This window comes from Phyllostomus hastatus, unplaced genomic scaffold, assembly GCF_019186645.2.
Source record: "Phyllostomus hastatus isolate PE091 unplaced genomic scaffold, TTU_PhHast_1.1 phas_contig_210, whole genome shotgun sequence".
NCBI lineage: Eukaryota > Metazoa > Chordata > Mammalia > Chiroptera > Phyllostomidae > Phyllostomus > Phyllostomus hastatus.
This window is the reverse complement of record NW_025333737.1, coordinates 30,688,609-30,714,244: the sequence shown is the minus strand read 5'-3', so window position 1 is coordinate 30,714,244 and position 25,636 is coordinate 30,688,609. Positions and strand designations below refer to the sequence as shown.

The 25,636-nt window shown below is 57.4% G+C and overlaps 3 protein-coding genes across 9 annotated transcripts in view; all 3 read left to right on the top strand.

Annotated features, from left to right (window-relative positions):
- Positions 1–13,498, top strand: part of STAT5B (signal transducer and activator of transcription 5B) — a 59,276-nt gene extending 45,778 nt beyond the window's left edge. For all 4 annotated transcript variants that reach the window (XM_045836098.1, XM_045836099.1, XM_045836100.1 and 1 more), the window contains 9 exons: positions 56–178; positions 762–854; positions 3,455–3,661; positions 4,959–5,053; positions 5,162–5,292; positions 6,185–6,355; positions 10,362–10,413; positions 10,727–10,834; positions 11,566–13,498. In XM_045836098.1, coding sequence (XP_045692054.1) covers positions 56–178; positions 762–854; positions 3,455–3,661; positions 4,959–5,053; positions 5,162–5,292; positions 6,185–6,355; positions 10,362–10,413; positions 10,727–10,834; positions 11,566–11,692 — 1,107 coding nt within the window. In that variant the 3' untranslated portion in view covers positions 11,693–13,498. The remainder of the gene's footprint in view (positions 1–55; positions 179–761; positions 855–3,454; positions 3,662–4,958; positions 5,054–5,161; positions 5,293–6,184; positions 6,356–10,361; positions 10,414–10,726; positions 10,835–11,565) is intronic.
- Positions 13,499–18,247: 4,749 nt separating this feature from the next.
- GHDC (GH3 domain containing) lies at positions 18,248–22,617 on the top strand. Of its 4 annotated transcripts, none has more exons than XM_045836713.1 (9): positions 18,248–18,376; positions 18,840–19,141; positions 19,447–19,568; positions 19,669–20,170; positions 20,581–20,773; positions 20,888–20,959; positions 21,036–21,169; positions 21,536–21,621; positions 21,889–22,617. In XM_045836713.1, the coding sequence occupies exons 2-9, from the start codon at positions 18,853–18,855 to the stop codon at positions 22,105–22,107; spliced, it is 1,617 nt and encodes a 538-aa protein (XP_045692669.1). In that variant the 5' UTR covers positions 18,248–18,376; positions 18,840–18,852; the 3' UTR covers positions 22,108–22,617. The 4 variants fall into 4 exon arrangements, with proteins under 4 accessions (XP_045692669.1, XP_045692668.1, XP_045692671.1 ...); XM_045836712.1 differs by having other exon boundaries at positions 18,835–19,141; XM_045836715.1 differs by lacking the exon at positions 18,248–18,376 and adding an exon at positions 18,532–18,657 and having other exon boundaries at positions 18,835–19,141.
- Positions 22,618–23,992: 1,375 nt separating this feature from the next.
- HCRT (hypocretin neuropeptide precursor) lies at positions 23,993–25,242 on the top strand. The gene is made up of 2 exons (XM_045837573.1): positions 23,993–24,013; positions 24,871–25,242. The coding sequence occupies exons 1-2, from the start codon at positions 23,993–23,995 to the stop codon at positions 25,240–25,242; spliced, it is 393 nt and encodes a 130-aa protein (XP_045693529.1).
- Positions 25,243–25,636: the final 394 nt, after the last annotated feature.

Here is a 25,636-nt window from a genome sequence, read left to right as displayed (position 1 = left end):
CCCCCACCCACCCCGTCGTCTGAGGTCTCTGTCCCATTCATGGTCTCCTTTTCAGTCCCTGAAGCGGATCAAGAGGTCCGACCGTCGCGGAGCAGAGTCCGTGACGGAAGAAAAATTCACGATCCTGTTTGAATCGCAGTTCAGCGTCGGCGGAAACGAGCTGGTGTTTCAAGTCAAGGTGAAGCTCTCGGCAGTGGGCGTGCGCGGGCGGGTGTGCGCGTGGGAGGACTTGGACCTCCCGGGAGGATCGTTCTGGTCACAACGGGTGTCCTCTCTCTGGTTAGTGACGAACAGAAAGCGAGGAAGCCTCCTCCTTAGAACGGTGTCTCCTAGCTTCCCCTGAGAAGGAGCAAACAGTAGTGAGCTGAAATGGCTGGAAATGGGTAGAAAGTGAACGAGGAGCAACATCACTCAGGAGGAGTCTGGGAAACGGTCGTCATAACTTACGACGTTTGTTACGTGTTGGTTTTTCTCCCTCCTGGAAATGACTCCTGCTCTCTCTCCTCTCCCTGGTGCTCCGTGTGGCTTAGAGACCTTACCCCGTCCTTCAGAGACATTTGGTAGAGTCTCTTACTACAGGCAGAATGTCTGAGGCCGCGCCGGTGTGGCAGAGGCGCAGTGACCCTGGAGCGTTCTCACCCTGGGTCCGAGGCGACCTGCACAGAAGCCGGGAGAGCGCACGTGTGGCGATGGGAGAAGCGAAGAGCAGGGGCAGGACGCGCCGCCCGCGGGGGCTCAGCCCGTGTCCCGTGTCTTTGCAGACCCTGTCCCTCCCGGTGGTGGTGATCGTGCACGGCAGCCAGGACAACAACGCCACGGCCACCGTTCTGTGGGACAATGCTTTTGCAGAGCCTGTGAGTGGGTTCCTCGGGCCTGTGGGGCTTGAGATCTTGATGCTGGTGTCATGGGTCCCTCTCATGTGTCATCCCCAAAAAGAGCAGAGGAGAACGCCGTGTCTCCTGGTGGGAGGCGGCGTAGGGCGTGTGCAGAAAATGAGGAGGGGGCGGGCTTGCAGGCGGGCCAGCGCTCCGGCTCCGGCTCCGGCTCCAGCCTCTCCTCCTCTGTGGCTTCGGGACGTTCACTCCACCTCCCTGAGCTCCAGGGTCCCCCTAAGCGTCTGCAGCGCGGGGGTGACCGTGCTCCATGGTTGTCAGGAAGAGTAAATTAGATAACAGACAAAATACCAGGCACACACTCAGTACTCAGTACTCAGTACTGAGTACTCAGGAAGTATTGTTTTGAAACCTTGGGTGAAACCGTACATGGAAATCGGGACTCTCGGGGTCCTCGGCAGGGGTCCCAGCCTCTCTCCCCTCCCACACCCCACCCATGGGAAAATCGTCTTCCACAAAACCCATCTCTGGTGCCAAAAATGTTGGGGACCGCTGTTCTAGGGGCCAGACCTCTCAGGAGGTGACTTCAGCATGGAACTTGCTTCCTGTCGTTTTCCTTCCAATAAACGAGGGCGACATTTAAGGTCTGTTCCAAAGTTTAGACTCTGCGACCCGTCCCAGGTCTCTCATGAAGAGTGGGATGCTTTGTCTAAGGGCGAACATTTGGGTTTCTGGGTCTGTGCACGCAGGTGCTGTCTGCGCAGCACGGGGGGCTGCTCGCGGAGCGTGTTCGGAATGCCGCAGCGGCACCGTCACGCGCAGTGCATATGCCTGCAGCCAGCGGTCCGGGAAGGCCTGACGGAGGAGGGGTCGTGCTTGTTGTTTGGGGCACAGAAGTATGTTCTCTAACACGAACGGTCTTACGTTCTCAACGGTTCTCTTTAGAGAATGTTTCTGCTGCAGAGGCACGATTTTTATCGGAAATTCTACTACGCTGGGGCGACAAACCTTTTGTTTGAGGCTCCTTTTAAAAACCACCTGCCTACAGCCTGTCCTGATAAGCCTCCCGGACGGGATGGCCACACCCCCACTTCCTCCGCTGCCTGTCCACAGAGCGCGCTCTGCTCCGGTGGCCCCGGCGTCTCCTGCAGCGTGCCGTTGCTAAAGTGTCTGGTCTAAATCAGTATCGTTTGTTTTTTAAAGATTTTATTTATTTATTTTTAGAGAGGGAAGGGAAGGAGAGAGAGAGAGAAACATCAATGTGCGGTTGCTGGGGGCTGTAGCCTGCAACCCAGGCATGTGCCCTGACTGGGAATCAAACCTGCGATGCTTTAGTTCCCAGCCTGCGCTCAATCCACAGAGCTATGCCAGCCAGGGCTTAGTATCAGCGTTTTTAACATTTCCAGTATGTCAATAACTAGTGTACATCTTGTGCTGTTTTGAAATGAATACACACTTGTAGGAATTTGTAGGTATATTTGTATACATGTCATGGTGTAACTGCAGTGCTGCACTGCTTAGCTGGAGACTGAAGTCTGACACACAGGTGTCCGTCTGTGGGGGTCAGGTCAAATGTAAAGGGGAAAATCGTATACGCTTGCCGGCCTGCACGGAATACTTATGGAGGTATAAGCCAGAAGCTGGATCACACACCTTTCGCGAGAGGAGCTGGGTTGCTAAGGCACAGGAGGAATAGGAAAGTCACCTCACTGGATAACCTGTGTTTTTCTTTTTAAAACTTTTTAAAAGATTTTATTTGCCAATTTTTAGAGAAAGGGGAAGGGAGGGAGAAAGAGAGGGAGAGAAACATTGATGTGAGAAACATTCTTCTGTTGCCTCCTGCACGCACCCCGACCGGGTCTGAACCCCCAACCCAGGCAGGTGCCCCGGCCGGGGATGGAGCCGGCCGCCTCCCACCTCGAGGAACGACGCCCACCCAACCAAGCCACACTGGTCAGGGCAGACCCTCCGTACTTTCCGATTTCTGTATCATGTGCAGGATTTCCCATTCAAAAGTGTTTTTGTTTTTGTTTTTTTCAAAAATAGTTTTATAATAAAATTAAATATGACAGCCAAATGGGATGAAAAGCAGTTTACTAAAAATGCATAGTCTGACCTGTTTTTAATAAACCCGTGGAACTCACAGTGACCCTTCTTCCTTAAGCTGTTTCCCTTTGGGCTGGAGTTCTCTGTCGGCAGAAGGTGTCACAGGCGAGGGTTACACTCGTACATGCACACACATTCCCTCTCCCTGTACCCGGAGAACCAGGGTCTCGGACCACTGCCCCCACTGAGTCCGCAGTGTAAGGGGCAGAGCTCGGTCACGTTCTGGTTTTTTGTGGCTGTGAGAACGTAGGCTCGGAGTGGACGCTGGTCAGCTCGTTACAGAGCCCGGTAGACAGCACGAAGCCACACTGCGCGTTGAGTGCAAAGAAGGTAAAATGAACCTCCCGCGTTTCCCGGAACAGCACGTCCCAGGAAGGCTCGAATTTTATCCCCGGGCTCAGTTAGGACAAACGTTTGTAACTACATCCAGCCATCAGTGTTTGTTTTTTTTTCGGGTCAAGGGAGTAAATCACACAACCGTCTTCTCACACGGCTCTGGCTTCTGTCCCTCTCAGGGCAGGGTGCCGTTTGCCGTGCCTGACAAGGTGCTGTGGCCGCAGCTGTGCGAGGCGCTCAACATGAAGTTCAAGGCCGAAGTGCAGAGCAACCGGGGCCTCACCAAGGAGAACCTCGTGTTCCTGGCGCAGAAGCTGTTCAACAGCAGCGGCAGCCACCTGGAGGACTACAGCGGCATGTCCGTGTCCTGGTCCCAGTTCAACCGGGTGAGCGGTGGCCGTGGGGCCAGCACGACGCTCTTGGGAGCCGCCCCTCCCCAGCCCCCATGCTTTCCATCTCCAGTGAAATATGCACCCAGCGTAACGGGAAGCTACTCAGTAGATAGATGACCACGTGTTTTTATGCAAAAAGCTACCTCTTTGAATACTTCGGTCAATCAGGCTTCATGTGCAGCGAGTGCCTTTTGTAAAGGAAACAGCAGGCAAAGCGAACGTTCACGGAACTCACGAGAGGTGGAGCTTTGGTGATGACCGGAGCGTCGGGCGCTGTCCCCGGCCTCGGTGCTCCCCGGCGCGCCACGTGAAGCCGCCCCCCGGGGGCCCCTCGGCCCACCTGAGGGAGTGCCAACTCAGGAAAGTTTTCCTCCAGCATCTGCTAGCTCGGAGGGCACCTGTCACATCTTTGATTTTAAATTTAACTTTCGTTTCTCTTCTTATACCACCACCCCGACCAGTGTTTTTTTTAAAGGTTTACTTATTTATTTTTAAAGAGGGAAGGGAGGGAGAAAGAGAGAGAGAGAGAAATATCAGTGTGTGGTTGCTGGGGGCCGTGGCCTGCAACCCAGGCATGTGCCCTGACTGGGAATCGAACCTGCGACACTGTGGTTTGCAGCCTGCGCTCAATCCACTGAGCTACGCCAGCCAGGGCTCCGACCAGTGTTTTTAAAGCCCTAATTCAGAGATCTCACTGTCTCTGAGTATAACCCTTTTGAGTGGTTGTGTGTCGACCAGTTGGCCGACGTCCTTGCTGGCAGTGAGGGGCACTTCAATAAGGGGTGCAGAAATTCCACGAGAATCAGATAACTGCGTTTTTCTGATGGTTATTGGTAACTGCCGTGTGACAGAGCAATCTCTGGGGCCGGCCCCGGGCGATTTAATCCAGTTCCCATTGACGGCCCCCTGGGCATCTTCTGAAGATGCAGGCTCGGATTAAGTAGATCTGAGATGAGGCCTGAAAACCTGCATTTCTCAGAAGCCCTGGGTGATGCTGCCGCCACTGGTCACAGACCGCACGTGCGAGACAGCGGAGGCCCCGTCAGGGGGGGAGGGTGCGCGGGGTTGGCGACGGCTCTGGGCTGCGTTCCTCCACTCGCTGCTTCTCCGGTCTGTTTTCTGGTGGCAGGACCATTCGCATGGGGAAACGCAGACAGGTCTTGATACTTGCGTGGTTCTGGCAGAGTGGGTGTTGGTTTGCTGTTTGGTTTTCTCTGGTTCTGGTGTGTGCAGGCACTATCCCGAGTGTTGCTCTGGCCTTAATCGTGTTCCTTGTTGTGCCTCCGACCAGGAGAATTTACCGGGACGGAATTACACTTTCTGGCAGTGGTTCGACGGGGTGATGGAAGTGTTGAAAAAACATCTCAAGCCTCATTGGAATGATGGGTAAGAACTGGCATTTCTTAAGTCAGTGATAGCGTAAGAAGGTCGTCTTTCTGGTGTTTAAAAAAAAAATCACATTCTGCTTCTGCCCCTCTGACCTCTGTGGCCCAGGGCGATCTTGGGCTTCGTGAATAAGCAGCAGGCCCACGACCTGCTCATCAACAAGCCCGACGGGACCTTCCTGCTGCGGTTCAGCGACTCGGAGATCGGCGGCATCACCATCGCCTGGAAGTTCGACTCCCGTGAGTGCCCCTCCCTTTTCACGAGCAAAGGCAAGGTGGCTCCGGGCAGCTGCTTTGGTTGCAAAAGCACTTGAACCTACAATTCGCTGAGTACTTACTATCCCAGGGGCCCGCGCTCCTCACGGAACACGGACGAATGACCCTGACAGAGCCGCCGCCGATGCCGTGGGGGCCGGTGTGAGACCTCCCTGTGGGGAACACAAGTCCCGATTTTGAGAAACACAAATGACTAACGCTGACGCAGCGGCCTGCGGTGCAGTGTCCCGCCCCGAATCTCAGCTGCTGCCCCGTTGAAATGCTCGCCTTCATGTTGCTCAGCCTCGAGCTTAGCCCAGTGAGGAAGAAACTGGAATCGTTAGCCTAGGAATAACATGCTGTTGTAATTAATCATTTATACTAACACAGGGCGACATGCTGTCGTCCTTGGTGGCTTTCATGCAAGAACGTTAGTTCTTTCCTCTGACCCTCGCAGTAACATGAGTAGCTTTCGAGTCTCGTCGTGTTTGTTGTTGTGACTTCCAGGGTTAGTGCCACTTCGTAGTGCCCGCCAGTCCTCTGGCTGTGGCCGTGCTTTCTCTCCCACATACTGTTGTGCAGGGAATCGGGGAGGCAATGAGAAGTGTCCTCCAGAAAAAGACAGAACACCATTTGAACTTGAACCTACCTAAGGGAGATCGCTGGGTCTCCAGGGAAGCGGCATGTGCATTACCAGCTCCCCACCCGCTGCCGCTTTTAAAAACAACTACTGATCTCTAACCTGTGGTTGTTTTGAAGCGGAGATTTTTATTGGTGCAATTTGAATGAAGATGTTTAATTTGTAGTATATTTGGGTGCTAAGATTTCCTGTTCAGAAATCATGTTTAGAATATAACTGTTGTATTTATTGCTCTAGAGGAAAGAATGTTTTGGAACCTGATGCCTTTTACCACTAGAGACTTCTCCATCCGCTCCCTGGCCGACCGCCTGGGGGACCTGAATTACCTCATCTACGTGTTCCCCGACCGGCCAAAAGACGAAGTGTACTCCAAGTACTACACGCCGGTCCCGTGCGAGCCTGCCACTGGTAACAGTGTTCGCGTTCTGCTGTGGTCGTGTTGTGTTCTGGCTCTGTTTTAGTTTTCTGTGTGTGTGTGTCTGTCTGTGTTGCATGAAAATCTACACAGTTGGCACACAGTTGTCGCTGTCTGAGCATCATCCAGGGCAGATGCAAATCCCAGGCTGTATCCTTCCGCCACACAGACAACACGCCTGCCACTAACCCCAGGTACCAAACTGAAGGGAACTGATTGCTTTTAACACAAGCTTAGGTCATACAAAGTTAGGAAGGTAAAATTTTGTCTTTCAAAACAGAGATGCTTTTGTTTTCTGAGTGTTAAAAGTATTATGAACTTATTGTCAAGTTTCCAGAGAAGTATAGAAAACTGTGCGTCACGCAGCACCTCTCAAGGGGAGATTAACCACGGTAATGATTCAGTGGGCGTTTCCCCAGTCTGTGTAGATGCATATTCTGCATTCAGCCAGCCAGCCAGCAGATGCTTAGGAAGCACTTCCCGCGTGGAGGGGGAAACCTGCCGGCGGGAGGAAGATGATAAGGAAGTGAGGCAATAAGTACACGTGCGTACTGACGGGTCCCGTGAGGACACAGAAGCGCGGTTCGAGGAACGGAGAGGCCACGGGGGTGGGGGGAGCTGGGGGCACCCCTCTGCCGCGCTGCCATGGCCTCCACCTCATTCCCCTGCCCACCCGGCTCTGGCCGCCCGGACCCCGCTCGGGGCTCCCGAACGCACCAACCACGTTTCTGTCTCGGCTTCGAGGGTGGTCCGGGAGGTGTCCCCGAGGGGCGGCATCGGCATAGATCTGAACGAAGTGAGGAAGCTCTGTCTAAAGGTCCGGAGAGAGAATGTTCTAGGCTAGGCTGAGAGCACAAGGGCAGGAGCTCTGAGGTGGAAATGAGGTCGCCAGGTTTGAAAACCCTCAAGAAGGTCGGAGGCCGGAGCGGGCTGAGCAGCGGGAGTGGGAGACCCAGGGCGGAGCGGAGGAGGGAGGGGCCGCAGCGTGTGGGCTCCCGCCACACGTCAGCTGCTGGGATCCGACTTCTTTCCCCGCGAGCATGTACTGTTAGTTAGGCCATGAGTCAGGGTCCTAGGGTGGGAGGTGCCCAGGCCCCCCCTTCAGCTCCCTGGGAGAAGGATGGAGGGCAGAGGACAGTACAGTGCAGCCTGTCCAGACCTTCCCAGGAAACCTGCCTTCTGCCCGGCGGTCATCCCAGGCTGATGCGCAGGCGGAGGGGCGAGGGGACTTGTGCACACGCGGGTGCCCTTTGCACGTGGAGACACCGCCCCCTTCAGCAGCCCCGGCCTCCCACAGTGGGGGGTCCGGGCCGTCAGCCGGCACTCAACAGTTCCCTGTCTGGTTCGGGCTATGGGGGCGGTGGTCGAAAGGGGCGGTCTGGCAGCTCTCAGTTTTGGCCGCAGTGTCTTCTGCCCCGTTGCTGACCCCCCGAGACGCCTCTGCAGCAGCTCGCAGCCCAGTGTGACCCTCCGCTAGCACCCTATTTTTATATTTTATATTTTTACTTAAAAGTATATCATAGAGCTACAGGTCAGGACACACAGTCTTCAGCAGCGTTTGAACGGCTGCACAGAATTCCGCTGTAGGGTGATTCCGCGGGACGTGGTCCCAGCGCTTTACTTGAAGCACTCACAGGTTAGGTCACAGCTTCTCTTGTCATGATTCACACGGAGATGACCCGGTCCTCGCCTTGCGTTCAGTTTCCCGAGGACAAATGCCTGAGGCACAATCTGTGTCAGAGGGCGCACGCTTTTCGAAGCACGTAGGCACGTCCTGGCGGAGCTCCGCTCCAGAAAGCGGCGTCCGCTCTGGCCCGCGGGCGTCCGCGGAGTCCGCTCCTCCCCCCCCACCCTCACCGCCACAGACGGTACGCCCGTCTCAGGCTTGGCCGTCCGATCGGCGCAAAGTGACATCTCAGTCCCCATTCCCGTTTCTTTGATTCTAGGTGAGGCCAAAACACCCTTTCATCTGATGATGATAACAATAATAATAATAATAATAGGATAATAGTAGCAGCTGACATTCTGTTGAACGCTTACTTACGTGGCAACTCCTTTCCTGAGTGTATTTTTATTTAGTGTCTCATTTGCTCCTCGAAACGGGTCCGTGGTGAAGTAGGTACTATTCAATGTACCCCCTTTTACATAGGAGGAACTGAGGCACAGAGAGGTAAATCATTTGCCCAAGGTCACACAGCTAGGAAGAGGCCAAGCCGGGCTTCGAGCTCAGGGGGTCTAGCACCAGACGCGTATTTTTTTAGCCTCTGCACTGTGGGCCATCTGTGTGTTTTCCCATGAAGTGCGTTCGTGTTCCTCGTATCTTTCTTTCGCAGTTTCGTTTTTTTCTTAACGACGTGTAAATAGGTTTTATAGTAAATAAACCCTTTATTATATATAGCAAATGTTTTTCTCAGTGTGTCATTGTTCTTTTACTGTGCAAGGTTTACTTTGCTGAAGGTTTAGTTTACGGGGCCCAGTAGCGGGGCTGCAGGGCCCGGTCTGCCCCCCCGCCCCGTTCCCTGGGTGCCGGGCCCCCCCCCGCCCCAGCGGGGCCGGTCTCTTTCCAGGTGGGGGGATGAGCCGCAATGTTCTAGATCTATAGGCTGTTTTGGATTATATCTGTCGCTGCTTTTTGTTAGCGCAGCTCATCTAGATTTTCAAGTCCTATTTTTTTTACAGCATTTCTTTGGTTTTTATCTTTCCTGCCAACCTGTAAAATTCTCCATAGACCGTAAAGCCCAAAAAGCATGCGATGTTACAAGGCAGCCGCTGACGTTTTCGAGCAGCAGGTTAGGGTGCCAAGCAGTGCGCCAGCCACCGTCTCGGGCTGCCCCGCCCTGCCGGCCGCCACGGGGTCTTCCCAAGTCCACCAGAGTTGGGGCTGAACCTACCCCCGTGCCCCGCCCCCAGTCCCGGAAAACAAGGCTGCACTCACACGACCACATCCCCGCCACCTCCTGAACTGGGTTTCCACGGTCAGCCTTTTACAACGCTGCACCCGTGGCTGACCAGGTCACCACCGGGTTCCTCCCCTGGCCAGCCCCGCCCCGGCGGGGTGCTGTGGTGCTTGGAGACCCACGCCAGCGCTTCAGCCAGCCACGAGGCGTGGGCTGGGGCCCACTGGAGTCAGGCGACCCCAGACGCAGAGGCCGCAGGGGCCCCAGAGAGCTTGCGGGCACCTGCGTGACAGTCCCTCTCGTAAGCGTAGATCCTCAGAGCAACTTCTGGGGTCAGCAGGTCCGATTCATTCCTCTCTGATGCTTAGATATTTCTAGGCGACCCCTGAGAAGTGTGTGCACACCTTCCGCTTGAAAACCTCCAGCGAAAAGGAACCAGTTCTTCCCGAGACAGCCCCTTTCTTTGGGGGATGTTTTTTAAGATTTTTAAATTTATTTTTAGAGAGGAAAGAGAGAGAGAGAGAGAAACATCAATGTGCGGTTGCTGGGGGTCATGGCCTGCAACCCAGGCATGTACCCTGACTGGGAATCGAACCTGTGACACTTTGGTTCACAGCCCGCACTCAATCCACTGAGCTACGCCAGCCACGTGGGGGGGTGTTCTGATCGTGGCTGCCTCGGCCCTCCCGTCTGTGACTGGGGATCCTCGCCCCTCCTGCCATTCCTCATCGTGTCCCCACAGAGCAAGTCCCGCCCTCCTGCATCTGTGGCTGAGCTTTTTAAAGACCGTTTTTCTTTTTACAATCAGCATGCAGCTAATGCTCGGTTTCGATTTGAGTTGAAGTACATATTTTCCACAGTTTGAAGAATTTGCGAGCGCATCCAAGCCAGCGGGAGTTACCGCTTCCCCTGCGGTGTTAGTGTTGAGACTGTTCTCTGCCAGGTCGCCCTGACAGGCTGCAGTGGGAAGAGCTCGTTCTAGATCCCAAGATAAAATGAGGCGGCGGTACCCTATCCTAAGGAAAGATGTGATTCATGCGTGAGATTTCGTTTTTATTCCATCTGTGAACTCTGGTTCTCATCCCCATTCCCCCCTCGGCAGCTAAAGCAGTGGACGGATACGTGAAGCCACAGATCAAGCAAGTGGTCCCTGAGTAAGTGTCCGGGGTCCGGCCCGGTCTCCTGCCGCCTCTCTCCTCCGCTGGCTGTCCTCACCCCTCACCACCCCCCCTCCTCCCAGTCAAGGGCCCAGCGCTCCCTTCCCCCTAAAACCTGGCTCTGCCCTGCGGAGGGACTGGGCTTGGTCGCCACGAGGCCAGTCCCCAGGGCCCCACTCCTGCAGCTGGAACCCCTGTGGGCGCTTGGTCCTCCCACACCCGAGAAAGACACTCAGGTGCCCCCGGGGCCCCTCCCCAGACCAGCTGCCGCCCCGAGGCCACTGAGGCTCTGCTCTGCCTCCTCCCGCAGGTTTGTGACGTCCGCAGACTCTGCCGGGGGCAGCGCCACCTACATGGACCAGGCCCCCTCCCCCGCTGTGTGTCCCCAGGCGCATTACAACATGTACAACCCACAGAAGTAGGTCGTGTTCTTACGGGGCTTGCCGGGGGGGGGGGGGCGCGGGGGGGGGGACTGGGCAGTAGGCCTGAGGCTGGACCCCAGGGGGGCTGGCGGGCCAGGGAACGCAGAGCTCCTCTGGGTCTGAGACCCCCCAGCCCAGGCCAGGCTCTGCCGTGTGCCCAAGTGGGAGGGAGAGATTTGATCAGAAAACGTTTGTTAGTTTGGTGGTGGGTGGGGGGGGCAGTTTAGGTTCAGTGTTATTTTGTATTAGTTCCAGGTGTGCACAGTGGTTAGCGGAGGCTGGGTATTTTAGTCTGAGTCTCTCTGTCCGGCTAGTGAAGGACCCGACTACCAAGTGTCGAGACCGGAAGTGGTTCTTTTCCCGTGAGGCCTAGGCCGCGTGTACAGGCAGCCTTGGGCTGCTCACCTGGCGGGGCGTGGGGCTAGGGCCGGTCTCGCTCCTCGTCGTTGGCCTCTGGCAGCCGTTCCCTTCTCCTTCAGCTCCCTTTTTTTCTTTTTTTTAAGATTTTATTTATTTTTAAGGAGAGGGGAAAGCAGGGAGAAAGAGAGGGAGAGAAGCATCAGTGTGTGGCTGCCTCTTCTGTGCCCCCTACTGGGGACCTGGCCCTCAACCCAGGCATGTGCCCTGACTGGGAATCGAACCAGCAACCCTTTGGTTCTCAGGCCAGTGCTCAACCCTCGGAGCCACACCAGCCAGGGCCCTTCATCTCTTTTCTTTCTCTCCCAAGCCCGGACCCTGTCCTTGACACGGATGGAGACTTCGATCTGGACGACACAATGGACGTGGCACGCCGCGTGGAGGAACTCCTAGGGCGACCCATGGACACTCAGTGGATCCCTCACGCACAGTCGTGACCTCACAGCTCTGCCTTCAGCGTCTGCGTCCTTGCCAGAGGAGTCACTCCTGTGGATGTTTTAATTCCATGAATGGCTTCTCTTTGGAAACAATACTCATAATGTGAAGTGTTAATACTAGTCGTGACTTTAGCGTTTCTGTGCATGGTGACACCAGTGAAGGGAGTGTTTGTGTTTGTGTGTGTGTGTGTGTGTGTGCGTGTGTGTGCGCGTTTGTACATTGTGGTGTCCCTCCCCCTTGCTGTCCCGGGTTCAGCTGCGGCACTGGGGCCACAGACGAAGGCTGTGGTGGTTTTAACCTTGTACGAAAGGGCAGCCGGTCCCGTGGACCCTGGGACTCGGCCACGTGTCTCGAGGGCGGCTGAACGTTGACATGTGGCTGTTCAAGTAAGGGAAGGACAAAGGGAGGAGGAAGCACCTCCTCTGTAGCGAGTCTTCGTCACTGTGTCTGCCAAGCAATTGTTATATAACCACGATGGTCTCTGCTCTTCTGCTGAAATGTAGAAACTGCCTTTTGAGGAGGAAAGTCCGTCCTCCCTCCCCTCTCCCCCCACCCCGCTTTCCTGGGCAGGGGCGGGAAAGGGGGCCGCACGGGAGGACTGTCGTCGGGGCAAGGAGAGTCAGGGGTCTTCGGATGGGTGGTGGCTTTTTCAGTAACACTTAACCCGTCTTAATGTTCTCTCCGCCCCTCCTCCCCTCCCTTGCTGTCCCCCCCCCCCCGCCCTCCTCTCGCTCAGTCCCTCTGTGTGCGCACGTGTGCAGGCACGTCTGGTGAACCGGAGGGAAGAAGAGAGGGTCACGTACCCGGAGCTCACGGTGCTGCAGTCCTTGGTGTTGCGGCCGGAGTGGAATGCCCAGCCCTGGCTTGCAGGCACTGAGAATGTCCCCCTGTCGCCCGGGGAAGCTGCCGTCCAGTCTTGCCTGGCCTTCCTCCGCGCGGAGGAAGGCTGACTGATAACAGCTTCTTGCAAATGTCGAATGGCGTTTCTGTTTCTAAATCAAGACTTCTTGTGTTGTCCTTCCCACCCTAATTGGACATCAAAATTCTTCCTTCCCGTGTCCGGTCCTGTGCCACGCATACCCAGATCACCTTATGTCCTTTCACTGCTCACCCACGCGGTCTCCGGGCATGGGCGGCGGGAGTCTGGTGTGAACCCAGGGCCGGCGTGGCCAGCAGGCGTCGTGGCCCGCCCGGCGCAGGGTGCTGGGTGGCAGGCACCGGTGATTCGGGGCAGGGGGTGCAGCCGGCAGGTGTGCTAGACGTGCGGTGAGCTGCAGACAGGCGGCTGAAAGCCTCAGCACAACCGCGTCCGCAGTTTCTTCTGTAGCTTCACCCCGGAAGGACGGAGCGGGCTGCGGCAGGCAGGTGGGAAGAGAAGGGAGCAGGTGTATCTTTTGGGTTAGGCCCTCCAAGGTCACGCCTCGCCCCCTCTCCAAAAGGAGGACATGACCACACCCAGGAGAGAATGGCCCTAAAAACCTTATTTTTATACATGTGAGTAAATAAACATATTTTTTTTACAAAAGTAACTTCTGAACTTATCAGTGTTTTGATGTTAAAGGAGAATATTCCTCTGTAGTAAATTATTTATTGGAAGATAACTTTTTAAAAGCTGCTGTTTGCCCTGGCCTGGTTTCATACACTGATTTATTTTTCTATGCCGGGCAGTAGACTCCCTCTGCCTCGGAGGAGCCGGCTGAGCCTTCCGCGGACACCAGCATTGATGTGGGATGCTGCTGAGCCCCTTAGGTACCGCGCCCCTCAACGTTAGATCAAAGCGCCACCTGCGAGGATAGGTGCGCGGGGGGCGGCAGAAAGGAGGCCTAGCTGTGCTCGGACCCGGGCCGGAGGAGCCCTCGCCTGCCCGTCACTCAGGCTGCCCAACACCTGTCTCTGAGCGCTGCCCGGTTGGCCCGGCGGGGGCAGGCGGGGGCACAGGGACCGAGCGCTTTCAGATCTGCGGTGGTCCCGGCCTTAGCGCATGCCGCGCGCGGGGCTCTGCCTGGACAGCGGGCCGTGGGGCGCCAGGGACAGGTGCCGCGTGTGGGGTTCCCGTGCTTGCGTAGTTGCCGATTCGTCCTCAGCTTTCCTGAGGCTGCGCCCATCTGCGGGAGAGGTCTCCGACCCAAAGGTGTGCTCGCTATCTGCGTTCTACTTTCCCTCTGCTCCCCTTGCGCGCGAACCAGGGGAGGTCCTGGGAAGCCGTGGCCGCCCCGCCTCTCCCCCGCCCCGGGCACGCGCACGTCATCCGCGTGGCCGGCTCCTCGTGTGCTCTGTGCAGGGTTTTGTGGGGGGCCGGGGCGGGGGGGGGGGGGACAAAGTTAATATAACGTAAAGTGGAAGTATACTTTTTATAATTTTCCTTCTTAAAACTTTGTGAAATCATTTCAGATGCATATTTTAGTGCTGAGGCAGATTGGTCTATGGCTACCAGAAAAGTATTGTGTACAGCTTTACTTGCGGAAATCACCAAATAGTGTATTTTATGTTACAATAAAGGTTTCCTCTGAAGGGACAACCCGGAGAGTCCTGTTTTATTTTTTATTTTTTTCCAGCAGGTGGCCAGGGGGTGGCTGGTTCGGAGATGTTGGAAGTCACCCGTGCGAGTCTGAAAGGGGGCTGGTTGGGGGTCGGCTCCTCCAAGCACCGGGCACCAGCTCTGACGGCAGACGGCGGCGCTCTTACCTCCCTGCTCAGCTGATGCTCTGAAAAGTAGAATGATAGTCTTCCCCTCCCGGCCGCCCAACTGCACGCTCTCCCTGTTAGGAAGCTCACCTTTAAAGCTCAGGGCGTTCAGAGCGCCTGCCCTGAGCGCGGCCTGTGGGACGAGGGACGCGGGTCCCGCCCGAGAGAGCGTCACCGTCAGGAAGGGGCAGCTGACACCGCCAGGTGCGAGGAGACACGGGCTCACGCTGCTGTGAATAAAGGTGTCCCAAGGCCGCTGTCAGGCACAAGGCCACTGTCAGGTACAAAAGGACGCAGAGGAAGGGCACTGAGCAGCTCGGGCTGGCTCTTAAGGAACAAATGGGAGGTGAGGAAGCAGAGGGCATTCATTCACCTTCTGCAGTAGGCATGTCACCCAAAGGTGCACCGCCGTCTCCTGCCCTAAAACCCGGGACAGAGCCGTGGCCTGAGTGTTGGCCCCAGAGGGGAGTGAAAGGCTCCAGAACAGAGGGCTTTGGCTGTCTCCCCAAAGGAACTGACTGCGTTTGCAAGGGAAGTGCGGGCATGAGGGTGGTCTCCGAGACGAAGGTTGCAGTGAGAGACAGTCGGCAGGGGAGTGACGGCCTCGTTGGGGGTACAGCCAGAGCTGCGATCGTTTGCTAGAGACAGACCGGGAAGGAGACAGCCAGGAGGGGCGCTCTCAGGGTCAGAACAAACCTCAAGTGCTGACCTTGAATCTGTCCCTTCAAAGAAGCCTCAGTGTGATTGGATCAGTCTGTGGAGCACTTTATTTTCCAGGGCATTGTTGAAATATAAATGTAAATATGTATAATCAGCCAATAAGGAGTGTAGTTTAAGAGCTGGGTGCGGCCAGGGAGGAGACCTGTGGAAATCACTGTCACACTAGGGTGACGAGGCACGCTCCAGTCCGCAGCCCCCGAGGAACAGTAGCAGACCACACTGTGTGGGGGGTTGGTGCTGGGCGGTAGATACACTCAAGGGGTCCAGCCACTCACTCAACAATACCATGCCCTGGAACATTTACAAATATGTGGAAATAAAACAATATGTTCTTAGATAACCAATAGGTCATAGAAGAAAGCACAAGGGAAATTAGAAAATACTTTGAGATGAATGAAAATGAATACACAACATAAAACGTACGGGATGCCACGAAAGCAGTGCTTGGAGAGAAATTTATGGCTGAAAAGACATATTAAAAAGGAAGGGATGGGGGTGTAAGGGGACTAAATGGTAATGGGAAAAAATACAATGGAGATAAAAAATAAAAAGGAAAAATTTCAAATCAACCCAGCCTTGCACCTTAAGACACTGAAAAAATAAAAACACAAACTACATCTAGAGCAAGCCGAAGGGAAGAAATAATAGAGCAGAAATTAATGAAATAGGGAATAGAGGAACAATAGAGAAAATCAGGAAAACCAAAAACTAGTTAGTTCTTTGAAAAGATCAACAACATTGACGACCTTTCACCAAACTGACCGAGAAAGAGAACGAGAAACAAAAGTGGAGACGCTACCAGAGATCCTATAGGAGTGAGAGGATTGCTGTGAACAATGTGCACCTGTCCATCGGATATGGTAGATGAAATGGACACATTCCTAGAAAGATGAACTACTGAAACTGACTCAAGAAAAAAATACATCATCTGAATAGATTTACAACAAAGTGATTTTTTTTGTAGGTACTATTCAAAACTACCCACAAAGAAAAGCTCAGGCCCAGATGGCTTCACTGCTGAATTGCACCAAACATTGAAAGGATACCAATTTTTCTTTTGTTAAAAAAACAAACAGCCCTGGCTGGCATAGCTCAGTGGATTGAGCTCGGGCAAACCAAAGCATCGCAGGTTCGATTCCCAGTCAGGGCACATGCCTGGGTTGCAGGCCACGGCCCCCAGCAACCGCACATTGCTGTTTCTGTCTCTCTCTCTCTTTCTCCTTCCCTTCCCTCTCTAGAAATAAATAAATAAAATCTTTTAAAAAACCTTAAAAAACCCTGTTTTATTCTTCCACATCAGAGGTAGAGGACATACCTGTCCTTAAGAGTTTAGCATTTTCGCAGAGCAACTTGCACCCATGTCACCTGAAAGCAATGTTCTCACGCAGACAAGCAGGCCCATCACGCTGTGCGGGGACCTGAAACAGACGGCCCTGGGCAAGCGCGTACAGCTTGGCTACGAGCCTCCTGTATTCCCGAAAGCTATGCATTTCAAGCTCCCATCCTCTTTCAGAGGTGGAGACTCCTCCTCCGGCTGCTGTCTGAGACTGCTGCTCTCAGTAAGCTCTCCTAGTGAAGTCTCTGTTTGATTCTTTCTCAGCCTTCTGCTTTGGTCTCTCGGCCTCGTCCGCCTTCGAAGGTCCGTTTCAGTGCGCAAAGGACACCATCAAGATAACAGAACGATAACCCACAGAGGGGGAGGAAATATTTGCAAATCATAGGGGACTTGTTTGTAAAATATATAAAAAACTCCTACAACCTCCTGGCTGGCGTAGCTCAGTGGATTGAGCTTGGGCTGTGAACCAAAGCATCGCAGGTTCGATTCCCAGTCAGGGCACATGCCTGGGTTGCAGGCCACAGCCCCCAGCAACCGCACATTGATGTTTCTCTCTCTCTCTTTCTCCCTCCCTTCCCTCTCTAAAAATAAATAAATAAAATCTTTTTTAAAAAGTTTAAAAAAACAGAGTTGCTATACAACCCAGCTAGTCCACTCCTGGGTCTCTATACAAGAAAAATTAAAATACATGCCCACAGAAAAACGTGTACACAAATGTTCCTAATGGCGTTATACATAGTAGCCAAAGAGCAGAAATGAGCCCATCCGTTGATGAACAGGTAAACAAAGGTGGCAGGCGCATGCTTTACACGCGGTCTTGGGTGGTGTTGCCACCCATGGAAGATCGTTGGGGAACAAAAAGGACTGACCTGTCGACCGGTGGCACACGACCATGTGGAAGAACCTCAAAAACTTTGTGCCAAGTGGAGGAAGCCGGACCCAAAGACCATGTGTCACAGGATTTCATTTGTGTGAGGTGTCCCAATAGGCAAATCCATAGAGATGGAAAGTAGATTTCTGGCTGCTTGGGGCTGGGGTGGGGGATGATGGGCAGGGCCTGGGGGGTATAGCTGAAGGGTGTGAGGTCACTTTTGAGGCGATGGAAATGTTATAAGCCGATGTTCGGGATGGCACGTGGCTGGGAATGAGATCTGTCCGGAAAAGTATCCAGCCGTGCAGTGTGCAAAATAGAGACATTTACTGAAGAAGATGCAAGAAACATGGTACATGGGACAAGGACACCTCAGCCCCCTTCCAAGTGGGCACCTTGGGACCTCACACAGTTCTCCCAGTCGCCAGGAGCTGCCCTGGTATATTTTCCTGATTCTCATCAACGGTCTGAAATCTCTTCCCTTTCCAAGATGACTTTGGCCATCGTGTGTCCTGTGTGTTGAGAACACGTGTGTGCGATCAGCTTGGCTGTACATGGGAGTGAGACTCTTCTCTTGTCTTTGCCCTCTCCCAGCACACTGCCTAGGATGCACGTCGCATTCTGGCAGAATGTTCGTTCAATAATAAAAGTGTTTTCTTTCTCTGCCCCCTTGGGGGAGAGGGTTTCTGGATGGAGCGAAAATGTTGGTTCTTTAACAGTCCTCAAGCCCGAGTCCGCTCCAGGATGAGGTGTGCCGCTCCCTGGCGCTCTCTTCCACAGTCGGCTTCCTCTTCCTCCACCCACACAAGCGTGAGGACCACGCTACTCCAGCCCTAGCTTCCCACTTGGGCCGGCTCCGGCCAGCATCCAGCTCGGCTTCCTGCGGCAAGCTGCTCCTTTAAGAGCACCCCCCACCTCAGCTCCGCCCTCGGGCCCAGTGGCCGGATTTCCCTGTCTCGAGACCCGGCCCTTTAAAGCCACGGCTTCGTCTTTCTGGCCGGCCTGTGTATTGAGATCTAAGTGCTGAGGGGGGCCTGGATGCTGGGAGCAGGCATCAGGGGGCTGTGACAGGTGCACATGGGACATGAACCACTGCCCAGGGCTCAGGAGGGACACAGAGCAGGACAGGGTGGACCCTGGGACGAAGCAGAGCCACTAGGAAGTGGACAAGACCTCGTTCGATAAGCAGCCTCTTCGTGCCAGGCCCCGTGCCAAGCCCTTTCTGCATCTTCTTGGGCGGGGGGGGGGGGGGGGCGGTTATATTCCCGTTTGACAGACAGGGGGACAGAGGTCAGAGTAGCCACTCCAATCACACACAGATAGCAAGTGGCAGAGCCGGGATCCGAACTCAGGTCAGTGTGACGCTAAAGCCTGGTGTTCTCTCTGCCTCATCTGCCTGACAGGGGTCCTGGCTTATTCCCCCAACTTCCCGTGTCCTTGGTTTTCCTGCGCCGGCAGAATGGGGGGCGGCGGTAAGAAATGAGTTATCCCCTGCGCCCCTAATACCAGCGCCCTTGCCCCTTCCTCAGCCCAGGAGCTGCCTGGAGATGCTGCTGCTGTTCCCGCTGCTGCTGCTGCTGTTCCTGCTGCTGCTGCTGCTGCTGCTCCCGCTGCCACTGGCCAGGCTCCGGCAGCAGCGGTCCCCGGGGCCCGGGCTGTCCTGGCTTGCCTGCCTCCAGCACCGTGTGGCATGGGGCGCCCTGTGCTGGGCAGCCGCCTGGCAGCGGCGGAGACTGGAGCAGAGCACGCTGCGTGCGGGCCAGAGCCAGCAGCAGGCCCTGAGGTGGTGTCTGCAGGGAGCGCCTGGCCCCCGCCGCCCGCTCAGGGGGAGCACAGGTGTGTTTTCCAGGGTCTGGGCAGGTGGTCCAGAGAGAAAGAAACCACACGGGACACAGTCAGATTCCAGAACCTGAAGCCCCCTCGTCCCACCCTCTGCTGCCAGCACCGAGGGGCCTGCCCCACCAGAGACCCTCCCCAGGTTCAGGGTGGGTTTCCCCATCCTGGACCCTGCTGGCCCCTCCCCCCAGGCCTCTTCCACGTCATTCCAGTCCCTTCCTCAACAGCCTCACCCAACTCGCCTGAAACTCCTGGGAAAAACCCTGTGGCTGCCTGACCGGTGTACGGTGTCTTTGGGGCTACAGATATGAGCGCCTTCCGGACTCATCTCCCTCTGACCAAGGCCAGCCAAACCCAGGAGGAAGAAAGTGGGGAGCAGCTCCTGCCCCCTGCCTCAAAGCAGCACCGCGGGAAGGCCTCTCTGCAGGTAAACAGCCCTCCCCTCAGGGTGGGCAAAGACTCCCCAGATGGGGGACTCGGGGTCTGGCTCAGGTGTGGGGCCAACACCCTGTCCCGTCTCCCTCCAGGCCACCTTGCTGGGTCTGGCAGCCCTGAACAAGGCCCACCCAGAGGTGCTGGTCCCGGGAGGCACAGCCTGCCTGACTCCTACATCCCCCTGGCCCAGCCCCCTCCCCTGGCCTTGGCGGGTCCCCAGCCCGGGGAGCACCCCTGGAGCCAAGGACCCTGGGGCCCTGCTTCTGGAAGCACTGAGGTCCCCGGGGCTGCGGGCACTGGAAGCCGGGACGGCAGTCGAACTCCTGGACGTCTTCTCGGGCCTGGGAGCCAATGGCGAAGAGCTGGCCGAGGCGCTGGCTGCCGGGGGCCCGGGAGCGCCCCTCCCCTGGCGGGCAGCTGAGCTGCGGGAAGCCCTGGAGCAGGGACCCCGAGGCCTGGCCCTGCGGCTCTGGCCGCAGCTGCAGGTGGTGGTGACTCTGGACGCGGGAGGCCAGGCCGAGGCTGTGGCTGCCCTGCGGGCCTTGTGGTGCCGAGGACTCGCCTTCTTCTCGCCTGCGTATGCTGCCTCCGGAGGTCAGCAGGACTCGAGGGCGGTGAGCTGGGGGCTGGGGGCGGAGGGCACACAGCTAGTTGCCACATAGCGAGCCCTTCATTATTATCTCATTGAATCCTCCCCAACACCCTATAAATCCTCCCCAACACCAGCAGCTCCATTTCACAGAGGAAGAAACTGAGGCCCATAGAGGCTGCGCTAACGGGCAGAGCACCAGCCTTTACCCCCAGACGTGCCACATCCAGCAGCACTGCCTCTTCCCAGTCGGAGCCCTAGAGGCCGCATGCTGAGCCTGGGGGAGCCGGGAAGGGGCGGGCGGAAGGGCAGCAGTGGGACCAGGTGTTCAGAGGATTGAGGCGTGGGGTCTGGGGTCAGGGCCTGGCAGAAAGCCCCAGCACCGCCAGACGAAGAGGCCGCTTGCTCCCCGCAGGGGTGGTGGGCCTGAACCTATGGCCAGAGCAGCCTGGTGGGCTCTACCTCCTGCCCCCTGGCGCTCCCTTGATTGAGCTGCTCCCGGTCCGGGAAGGAGGCCAGGAAGAGGCTGCCACCACCGTCCTGCTGGCCGAGGCCCAGAAGGGCGAGGAGTATGAGCTGGTGCTGACTGACCACACCAGCCTTACCAGGTGACGACGGGCCTACCCCGCAGCCGCCTCGGGCCCTCCAGGACCCCGCTGAGGGCCAGGGGCGTGAGCTAATGGGTCCTTGGGCCCGACTCACACCCATTCCCACCCGGGCAGGTGCCGTCTGGGCGATGTGGTGCGGGTGGTTGGCGCCTACAATCAGTGCCCCGTCGTCAGGTTCATCCGCAGGTAGGTGGCTTCCCGGGCATCGGAGGGGCTGTCCTTGTGCCCTGGGCCCCTCTGCCTCCCCTTTCCTTCTCTCTAGGCTGAGCCAGACGCTGAGTGTGCGAGGAGAAGACATCAGTGAGGATATGTTCTCTGAGGCCCTGGGCCGGGCGGTGGGACAGTGGCCAGGGGCCACGCTCTTGGACCACAGCTGTGTGGAGAGCAGCATTCTGGGTAAGCTTCTCCATCAGCTCCTGCTCTGCGTTCCTGGGCTGGCTGGCTGCCTCTCGACCCACACCCAGCCTGCTGGGAGACCTCCAGGAGGAAGGGAAGACCCAGCCTCCTTTGCTGCTCCTAACAAAAGTCCTTCCCCAGGTCTAACTCCCACGCCTCCTGCTGCAGTCTCTCCCCGTTTCCTGTCCTGTCCTGTTTCATATTCAGGCCTGGGTTTCTCTCCATTTCCCCACCTCTGCTCCAAGAAACCCTTGTTTCCCAGGAACCTCAGAGTGGGGAAGCACGGCGGGGCGGGAGGGGGGCAGTGGGCGTGGCTTTGGAAGTGGCCTCACTCACAGGAGCGGGGTGTGTGGGTTTTGTCCGCAGATTCCTCCGGGGGCTCCGCTCCCCACTATGAGGTGTTTGTGGCCCTGAGGGGGCTGAGAAACCTGTCTGAGGAAAATCGAGACAAGGTAAATGACACGGGGACAGGATCGGTCCCTGGGACTGCGTGTCCCCTTCGCGCTGCATGGCCCCAGGTGCAGTGGACGCAGAGTGACCGGGAGGTGGGGCAAGGAGGGGAACTTCCCTGAGGCTCGGGGACGGGAGGGGTGAGTCCCACAGACACACACGTGTGCACATGCATCTCCTGCCCACACGTACGCTGGGCACAGCCGTGCGCGCCTCATCCACACTGCACACAGCCGCACGCCGGCCTCACTCTGCCCTTCCGTTCTCAGCTGGACCACTGCCTCCAGGAAGCCTATCCCCGCTACAAGTCCCTGCGGTTCCGGGGCAGCGTGGGCCCTGCCCGGGTCCAGCTGGTGGGGCCCGAGGCCTTCCGAGAGCTCCGGGCGGCCCTGGCGGCCTCTCCCTCGTCGCCCTTCCCGCCCGAGATGCCCCGGGTCCTCAGGCACAGGCGCCTGGCCCAGCTCCTGCAGAGGAGAGTGTTGTCCTGAGCCGAGGCCCGCCCACTGCCCCCCCCCCACCCCCAGAAGCTGCCTCTCTCTCTCCTCTGGGGCTTCCCTAGACGGGGAGCCCTTGGCCAGGGTCTCTGACTCTGTCACCTGTCAGTTGCTCGTCAGAGCTGCTGGGCCTTAGGGAGGTCTGACCTGGTCAGCCAGGTCTGGAGAGGTGACCTCGGGGTGTGCCAGACACCAGCAGCGCCCTGCCCGGAGACCCCGGAGCCCACCCTGGAGGAAGCTGCCGGAGAGTTCCCACACATGCCGGGCTGCAAGTGCTGGGAGTTAACGTTCCCAGGAGCGACCTTCAGTTGGCCAGGAGCAGGAGCTGTGAATGCCGACCCCAGCTTCACTGTCCTGCAGTGAGACGATTCTGAAGCGTGTTCTGCGCCAGCTGCCCACGGGTCACGGTTAACACAGTTCTTATGCTTTCCTCCCGTCCTTCCCATCCCCACTGCCTTACGTGTTTTCTGGGATCAGCTCCCAAATAAACCTCTTGCACCCAGATTCTTGACTCAGGGTCTAGTTTTGGAGAAATGGTAGTGGTCCCTTTGCCCCGCTCCTGTGGCAGCCTGTCACCTCCGATCCCCAGGCTTCCCCCCCCACCCCGCCCCCGCCTCTGCTGGGGCAGGCCCTGAGTGTGTGTGCCCCCAGGAGCCCTCGGGGGCCCCTGCCATGGCCTAGGTCAACCCAGACCCCCCTCCTCCTACCTCTCTCCATCCCAACCTTACCCTAAACGTGAGGGGCCTTGTTTGCCTGTCCAGCTGCCTCTCTCCTCTGGGGGAAGCCACCGCCATGAGGCCCACACCCCACTACCCCGTCTGGGTTAAGCACCGTCACCTCCAGGTCTTTGCTCCAGGTGTCCCTGCAGCAGAATGCCTTCTCTGCCAACCTTACCAGTAGACACCTTTTCACGGACGGGCTTTCCAGAGTCCTTCCTCCCACTGAGCTACCCCATGGGCCTGGTCACACCCCCGCCTGGGCTTTGGAGCTCCTTGGAAACCGGGCGTGCCCCGTGCACGCCGTGGCTCCAGAGCCCAGGGAGGCCTGACGCAGAGCCGACGCTCGGTGGACAGGGCCCTGGATGCCAGAGACCGCAGCATGGCAGCCCCCTCCTGCTGACGGTGGGACGGAACCCCACCCGTCCCCTCCAGCAAGAAAGCTGGCAGCCCCCAAGGATGACACCACCAGGTGCTTCTCTCCCCACGGCCCAGGGTCGGTCGTCAAGGTTTTCCATCTTGGAGGTTAGTGGAAGGAAGGGGCTGAGGGCAGAGAAGGCCGGCAGAGAAGGCTTTTTCCGTACAGAAAGGCGGCCCTGGAGCCGGGCAGACCCCAGGAGCAGAGACGAGGAGCGGAGGGAGGGAGGCCCGCTGCCTGGGTGCCCTCCCCACCCCACCCCCGGCACACGCTGGGGAGAATGGGTGTCACGCCTGCCTCCTCTCCTGACCCTCATTAGCAGCCGCCCCTCCCCACATTGTCCCTGGCCAGCGCCCCAGCCCAGGCCTCTTTTGTGCTCCCAGATTCCTGGGTGCAAGGTGGCCTCATTAGTGCCCGGAGACCGCCCCATCTCCAAGGAGCAGGCGGACAGGCAAGGGGGGCACCGGAGGCACAGCGATGCAACTCCAGCCTCTGGGTGCCTTGGCGGCCATTCCTCGGGCCTGGCCTGGAGACGGCCCCCCTGCGGGAGGCTAATCTTAGACTTGCCTTTGTCTGGCCCCAGCGTGGACGCGGGTGCCTGTCTCCCCCGCTCCGCCACCTCGGAGCACTATAAACCCCAGGTTCCTGGGGGCGGGTAACAGTCGACAGCCTCAAAGTTCCTAGCTACCCCGGACCACTGCAGACGACACCATTCCCTGCTACTCCACTCTGAGCTCCAGACACCATGAGCCCTCCCTCCACAAAGGTAAAGGCCCAGGGGTGGAGGGGACGCATCACCCCAGGGGGCAATGAGAGTGCTTGCTCAGGGGCTGGGAGAAAGGCTGGAGGTGTCTCCTGTCTTGGTCTTCTCCACTGTAGGCTCTGAGGTAGGGAGGGGACTGGGTGGACCCTTGGCGGAGCACCTGCCTTGGTTGACATTCAATTTGTGCCCTGTTCTGCGAAGAGCTCATGTTTATTGAGCACTTATTGAGCACGATTCAGCAGGTGCTGGGCTTGCACCTGTCATCTCTTTATCCTCCCAGCAGCTCTGCACAGCAGGCATTATTAATGCCCAATTCACAAGTGAGGAGGCTGTGCTCCTGAGGGCAGGGAACTGGCCCAAAGCCCAGTTCGGTGTCCCCTGCCAAGGAGTAGGCAAACAAGACAGCTTGGGTCCTGCTAGCCCTCGATTTGCACGGGTTCGCCCTTGTGGGGAGGGGAAGCGGGACTCAATAGGGCCTGTTTCCCTGAGTGTCCGAACTTCCGGTGCAGCCAGACTCTGACACACCGGTTTCCCTGTGGAGTGGTAAGCACTCTAAGAGGGGTACAGCGAATTAAGGATCCCCAGAGGAGACCGGATTCATTCTGCTCAGGGGGTCTCGAGAGGGCTCCTGGAGAGGATGTTGTGCTGAGACGTAAAGGATGAGCAGGTAAACGCCCAGATGAGACCCTCCCTCTCCAACCCTCACACACCATTGCCAAGAGGCAGGAAAAACGGAGGGACAGAGAGGGAGGGGCGCAGGCCAGGAGGGGGCGCGCAACCACCAGGGCAGGGCCTGGGTGGAAGGACTGGAAGCAGGCGCGGCGGGAAGACCCACAGCACCGGGTCTCCAACCTCTCTAGGTCTCCTGGGTCGCCGTGACGCTGCTGCTGCTGCTGCTGTTACCGCCCGCGCTGCTGTCGCCCGGGGCAGCGGCGCAGCCCCTGCCCGACTGCTGCCGCCAAAAGACATGCTCCTGCCGCCTCTATGAGCTACTGCACGGCGCGGGCAATCACGCGGCCGGCATCCTCACTCTGGGCAAGCGGCGGCCCGGCGCCCCAGGCCTACAGGGCCGGCTGCAGCGCCTCCTGCAGGCCAATGGCAACCACGCAGCCGGCATCCTCACCATGGGCCGCCGCGCCGGCCTAGAGCCAGCGCCGCGCCCCTGCCCCGGGCGCCGTTGTCCCGCGGCGGCCGTCTCTTCTGTTGCTCCTGGGGGACAATCTGGGGTCTGAGGACATACCTAGGCTATGACCTGGCCCTGCCCTCTCCCCAGTGCATTCCTGGTGTCAGCGCCCCCCCCCCCAAAAAAAAGGGCAATAAAGACGAGTTTCCGTTAATGTGGCTGGTCTGTGTTCCTGTGTTGTGGAGTCCCGCCCTCCAGGGGGCGTAAGAGTCTTGCGAACTATAAGGAGCTGGAGAGCCTGGAAGCCCAGCTCAGGGACACCTCAGCTCGGGGGGGTCGCTGAATACGAAACACTCCTGGATAGGGAGCCCCCAGAGCAAGGATATATGCAAGGTCTTGGGGTGCGGGAAAAACCTCAGATGTGCGTGCTTGGATGGGAGGATGTGGGACACGTCTCTCGAGGCTCTGCTGTATCCGGCCTTTACCGTGAGACAGGAGAGGGA